Raw genomic sequence first — 6,457 nt, forward strand, 5'->3', positions numbered from 1 at the left:
TAAGCAATGAAGGATTTTTCCTGGACAGCAGAGCAAGGGACAAATCTATGACAGCAAGGAAGACCTGGACATATCAACAACTGTGTGTGCTGGTCACCTTGCCTCATCACTCAGGAAAACTAAGATCAAATGGCTTTTGACAAGTGTGCCAAGAAGAAATGTCAAACTATTGGAGTCTATGGGGAATATTTCTCATTCAAACCACCACGAGGATGATGTAACGTTGGGCTACATTCAGAGCTAACTGGACATGTACAGCCATGAATCTCCATGTGTACACACCCATAGGAAACCACAACACTAAACTCTAGCCTATTTGGCAAACATACATTAGGGTCAACACCCATCTGTTTGTTGATATCAAACCTTTGCCTGTACTTTTGTTTAAATGGGGAAAGCGACTAAAATTTTATTATTAAAGGCGCGGGTTTACAAAAACTTACCATGTATCTTTACAGAAAAAAAATCGACAGGTACCTTCATTATTCAGTTGTGAAATGTATATTCCGTAAGAGATCTTTTCAGTAATTTTTTTTTATCTATACATACAAAAAAAAGTCCCGAAATACTCACTTTGAACTTGACAAAGGGCAGTCCCCAGTGGTCTCCAGAACTGCTGTTGACAACAGACAATGTAGTTTAAAATTCATACTCAGTGCACTGTTAACACAGAGAATAATCACAACAAGGCTGCTTTTTAATTTAGAAATGGAAATGAAGAGGTTTGGTTTTATAAAAAACAAAACTCTCCTCGAATTTCTAGAAGCTCAATTTGAAAGGAGAAAACTTATATGAGGAGTTAGGGGAAGGACTCAAGGAGCTGAAGGGTTTTGCAACCCCATAGGAAGAACAACAATATCAACCAACAAGATCCCCAAGAGCTCCCAGGGACTAAACCACCAACCAAAGAATAAACATGGAGGACCCATGGCTCCAGCTGCATGTGTAGCAGAGAATGGCCTTATCTGGCATCTGGGAAGGGGAGGCCTTTGGTCCTGTGAGGCTCGATTGCCCCCTTATAGGAGGGGAATGCTAAGGCAGTGAGGCAGGAGTGGGTGGGTGGCTTAGGGAGGGCCCTCATAGAAGCAGGGGGAGGGGATGGGGTAGGAGGATTGTGAAGGGGAAACTGGGAAGGGGGACAACATTAGAAATTAAAATATATAAAATAATAAATAATAAATAAAAAACTCACATGAAACCCCGCTATACTAAACAAGTCACAGGTTTCCATATCTCCCAGTACTACACTAATTACTTCACGCTATACAATTGTTTTCTTTTCCATGACATAATCATTCACATTTAAAATAATACAGAACTAATATGGCTACTGCCGAAAAGATTAAAATCATGTTCGTCATTTGATAGCGCAAAAAAAAAAAAAACAGTCTAATAGACTCCCTGAAAACTTGTTTTTAACATGTGCAGTTCATTTCTCCTTCAGTGAGCACACAGAGTTGCAGGGACATTCAGCACAGTGATCGTGAATGCATGAATTCAGAACATTTTATCACTTCAAATATATTCCCCTTTTCCTACTGAAAGACACCTTCTCCGCTCTTCCACTTCCAATCCCTGGCAATTACTGCCCGCGTTTCTTTCTCTGCACACTGGCTTAGTCTGGACCTTTCAAATAAGTGGAGGTATACAAATGGATTCTTGTGTCTGGCTGCTTTCATTTAACATCACAGTGGAAAGGTCACGACTAGTGTTTAAAGAGGCAACCACGCAAGGAAGCTTTGATGAAAGATTCTAGGGCCAACCTCCGTGACTGAGGACAGATGTGTACACCTCGTGACTCACAGGTGGCAACACGCGACCGTGCTAGAAACCATATTCATCTCATCAGACAGTCCTGCATTCCTTTCAGCCACGTGAACCCAATTTTCAAGATGACTTGTTAGAAACGGGGCTGCCGCTGTTACTAGTCAAGCATGGTAAATGCTAGATCCCGTAACACTGCCCTTGGAGCAACTGACCTTCTAGGTAGCAAATGAACTGACTCGCACCTCCTGTTTCCACCTTTTGAATTGTGTCCTTGTCAGGAACCGTTGTTTTCTCTCTTTCTTGAGTTAACAATAAAACCTTGTGCTTGCCTGGGGAAGACTTGGGCTTTCTATCAAATCCAAATGATATGATCTGCATCCTTTATATGACAATTTAAAAGATTCACCCTGGAAAGGAAGAAGCACTTTAATGGAAGATTACCTAATCTTTTGTTTTTCTTCGTGTTCCTTCAGGAAATTTTAGAAATTTCATTTGTAATCTTCGGATCTAATGCACTGTGCTTTGGGGTTCAATAAGAAAAATCCGGGGCATCCATTAGTTCTGTTGACTTTACTATGTGCCATTTAGTTAAATGTGGATTTAAAAAAAAAATGATGTGTATGACATTCTAGGAGGAGCATGGGCTGTTTGACGCGAAACATCATCTGGAGTGGAAAACTCTCTGATAGTCCCTTGGGGAAGCAGGCTCGACCATTGCACTTACAGGAAAAGGTGAGCTCATTCGTCTGAGAAAACAAATAATGGAGACGTTTACTCATCCAGGCATAGTGTGTCCTGTGTGTTCTCCACAGAAGCACTGGGTCTTCCTAAAGCCCAGTGAAAGTACTAGGTAGGTGGAGAACCATTTCCTTTACTCTGTGAAATAGGAAGATAAGCTTATCTACATTACCATCATCCAAATGTGACTGCCACCCAACATTTGATTCAGATACTCTCAAGGAAAAAAAAACAAAAAACAAAACAACAACAAAACAACAAACAAACAAAAAAAGAAGGATATGACAGGCAGCTCCAAGGTTGAGAGCCTACACTTCTCTTTGTGTTCAGTTCTCAGCACTCAGGACCACAAACCCACTCCAGCTCCAGCAAAGTTAAGGCATCATCCGACCTCTGCAAGCACCTGCATTTTGAGCACCCACGCCCACAGACATATGCGAATGAGCATAATTAAGATAAATCCCAAAACAAGAAAGGAAGCCAAGCTTGTATCTCATAGATGTCTTCACCTCCGTCCTGATATTTTTCACATAGTGGCATCCCTCATTCCTGCCTCTATTGTCCCCTAAATGAAGTACTAGACAATATTGATACACTTTTTTATTACTGTAAAATAAACATGGGGCTGGGGATTTAGCTCAGTGGTTAGAGCGCTTACCTAGGAAGCGCAAGGCCCTGGGTCCGGTCCCCAGCTCCGAAAAAAAGAACCAAAAAATAAATAAATAAATAAAATAAACAAAGAGAATAATGAAAAATAACAAAAAAAATCTGAGACAAGGATGGAAAAATTAACTTTAATTATCTGGACCTTTTGCACCATTTCCCTCCCTACCACCTACCGTCTCTGGTTCCCTCAGGTCATTTATGCTGTCATCGGCCTAGAAACTAAAAAATTATTGCATTTCAATATTAAAGTGAAGTCTGGATTGAAGGAGTCTAGATTCAGTCTGACAAAAATCAGCGATGGTATTGGGGGTCATTATATAGGTATATTATGTGCTGTAACCATTAATATAAATTTCATAAATTATACTAATGGATTTTTTTTTTTTTTACTAATTTGATTGTTTGGCAAGGAACGTGATAACCTCCCATTAGTCTAGCCAGCAAATACTTGCTAGGAATCTCTATGTCAAAGGTAAATCCCTTTCTATAAGGACAGAGGCTGTGATGCAAACTGTAAAAATGAGCTCACAGAACCCCTGGTTCCAGATGTAAATAACTCAGAGCATCCCTGGGTACAGAAATGAGCTCATCCCTAGTTACAGAAATGACCTCACAGCGTCCCTGGTTACAGGAGCGCACTCAGAGCTTCCCTGGTTACAGAAGCAAGTTCACGGTGGCATCTGTTGAAGCGCAGGGCCCGCAGTCAACATGTTCCAGGGCATGGACGGCCAAGCTGGCCGGTTGGGCTCCAGATCCATAAAGCTCCCAGGAGGAGAATCGAGTAATCCTTTTGGAAGTCCTTCAACAAGCAAGCCTTATAGGATGGCATCTAATATTTTTGGACCGCCTGAAGAGCCGAAAAATATTCCCAAGAGGACAAATCCTCCAGGAGGCAAAGGAAGTGGGATCTTCGATGAATCAACTCCTGTACAAACTCGACATCGTCCGAACCCACCCGGTGGGAAGACCAGTGACATATTTGGCTCCCCAGTCACTGCCACTATGCCTCTGGCACACCCAAACAAGCCCAAGGATCATGTTTTGCTGTGTGAAGGGGAAGATTGTAAACCTGACTGGAAAGCTTCCACATACTCGGCACCCAGAAGAGAGCATGCAAAGAAACCGGAGGCCACACCTACAGTTGACAGTCATGAACCCAGACTGGGGCCAAGACCTCGCTCCCACAACAAAGTCCTGAACCCACCAGGAGGCAAATCCAGCATCTCCTTCTATTGAGAGGCTCCTGCTCTGTCTGTAACCAGATCGGCCACTCAGGGATAGGGTATTGAACGTTAGTGCTTCCTTTAACCTAAAAGAGTTGGGGGTGGGAGAGGGTTTGTCACGCGTGTGGGGTTGGCAGTTCATAGGCCTTGTTGTCACTGGAAGAGCTGCCCAGAGGACTGTGCCTTCTAGACTGCCAAGATATAAATCTGTGGTGATAAAACGGAATGTTCTAGTTCCTCCTTCCTAGTTAGCTGCTCTCTGTGAAACAGAACTGTATAGTTGTGGGGAAGCCAGAAGAGATGGGACCCATTAGCGGAAGGATGCCAGGGTCTATCTTGTCCTTGGGTCAGCAGTTTGCAGGCTGCTGGGCATCTAAGAGTGGTTTGGTTGAAAAAGAACCCAGACGACCTGTTCCCTCACTGTGGGAAGGAGGAGATCTATAGAACAGAAACTCTTAAAGACAAGATAGAGTTTACATTAACCCTTTCCTTTCAGGAATTGCCATTCACTAAATGCTTCTACCTGTGAGATAACTCCGAACCCTAATGCCTCCCACCCCCATACGTCATCCTAAACTATTTGAAACATGACTGCTCCTTTTGGTAGCATTCAATAGGAAATCAACCCATTATTCTCAGTTCTGTCCTGGATGGAAGTTTGGTAGGTTTGCTCATTCTATTTTATTTTATTTTTACTTTTAATGCACCAATCCCCTGAGTTGTCCCATTCCTGACCCGAAAACCATGGCCAGCTCTGAGGCAGCAGCCTGCCTTCCTCTCCAGTTTGCTTGGCTCTTGACAAGCCAGATTTGGATGTGGGTTGTTCTTTTTTGTTTGTCTCGTCAGCCTTAAGCATAGACCTTAGTTCTGCACCAGGGGTTCTCCCTGTTCATGGTTCTCCCTATACATAAGTTCTCTGGCCTCTGCAGGGCCATATATGTCCAGGTATTGAGTGGATTCCTGTTCTTCTATCTTGCTTTGTTCCTGTAGTTGAGAGGAAGACCTGCTGAAGGATGTTGGGTTGGGTTGACTTCTTTACCAACATCTGGAAAGCTGTGCTTAGTATCAGCTTCTCATAGATAATCGTGCACTGCTTCAACACTCTGGCGCTACTCTGTGCACCAAAACACAAGAGCTGCCCAAGTCACCTTTAGGAAGCTTTAGGCTTCTTGACCTTGCTCATAAACAGTGTTCCGAAGGCCAGGACTGTTTCACAGTAAGGTCACAACTGTCATTCGGCAGCAGAGGTACTGGGCTTTAAAGTCACGTCACTTCATCTGTCAGCCAGATGTCCCCACTGTTCAGTCTCGGAGGGGTTCCTTGTTTCCCCTCTGGTGTGCATCTGTGGAAAGGGCTTCTAAGTGGTGCTACGTTTGTTTCTCCTACCTACAGACAGCTTCATAGCAGGGGCCAGAAATGCCCTCAGTACATTTTGGGAAAGCGGCAGTCCTGGGGTCACACTCACAGACCTACAAGTGCCTGCAGGAGTCACCTGCCGAGCTCTGCTTCCTACACGGTCTGTTGAGGGGCCGACCATGGCTTTGTCAACCAAAGAGTTTCCCCCTTCAGCTGCTCTGTTTCTTGAAGCCAAATAACACATCTTACATGTATGTAATTCTGTAACAACTCAAAATGGGTGTAGTTCAGTCATTATGAGGCTGTCATTTGGAATTCAGAGTTCTTTTCCACTTAAGAAAAGGTCATAAATGATGTTTGCTTTATTTAGCCCAGACACTTCTTTAGCTTAAAAGAAAATAATAAAATGATAGAAATAAAGTTTTTGTAGCTGCTCTCTTAGGTAGAAAAATGATTTGTGAATTCCAAATTGGATTGTCAAGAAGGAGTCTAACATCACTAGATGATTCTGCTGTTAGCCCAGTGAGAGAAAAGCTCCAAGATCCACCTGCTGGCCTGGATAGCTGGGAGGATATAGCGAGCTGCGACTGTGACCTACAGCAAAGGCTCCCTTCTTCATCTCCCCATCTCTCTATCTCTTCCACTACAGTTGGGCTCAAAGTGTAAATCTGTAAATTAGTCCCCAGCTAAATCCAGTGGTAGACAAT

At 43.3% G+C, this 6,457-nt stretch overlaps 1 protein-coding gene across 1 annotated transcript; it reads left to right on the plus strand.

The window, feature by feature from the left end:
• Positions 1-3,819: 3,819 nt before the first annotated feature.
• On the plus strand, positions 3,820-4,617 carry Jpt2l1 (Jupiter microtubule associated homolog 2 like 1). The gene has a single exon (NM_001109337.1). The coding sequence runs from the start codon at positions 3,880-3,882 to the stop codon at positions 4,405-4,407; it is 528 nt and encodes a 175-aa protein (NP_001102807.1). The 5' UTR covers positions 3,820-3,879; the 3' UTR covers positions 4,408-4,617.
• Positions 4,618-6,457: the final 1,840 nt, after the last annotated feature.

Source organism: Rattus norvegicus, chromosome 20, assembly GCF_021556685.1.
Source record: "Rattus norvegicus strain SHRSP/BbbUtx chromosome 20, alternate assembly SHRSP_T2T, whole genome shotgun sequence".
NCBI classification, from domain to species: domain Eukaryota; kingdom Metazoa; phylum Chordata; class Mammalia; order Rodentia; family Muridae; genus Rattus; species Rattus norvegicus.

Coding starts and splice junctions, on each gene's coding strand:
- Jpt2l1 (NM_001109337.1), top strand. CDS start 3,880: ATGTTCCAGGGCATGGACGGCCAAGCTGGCCGGTTGGGCTCCAGATCC.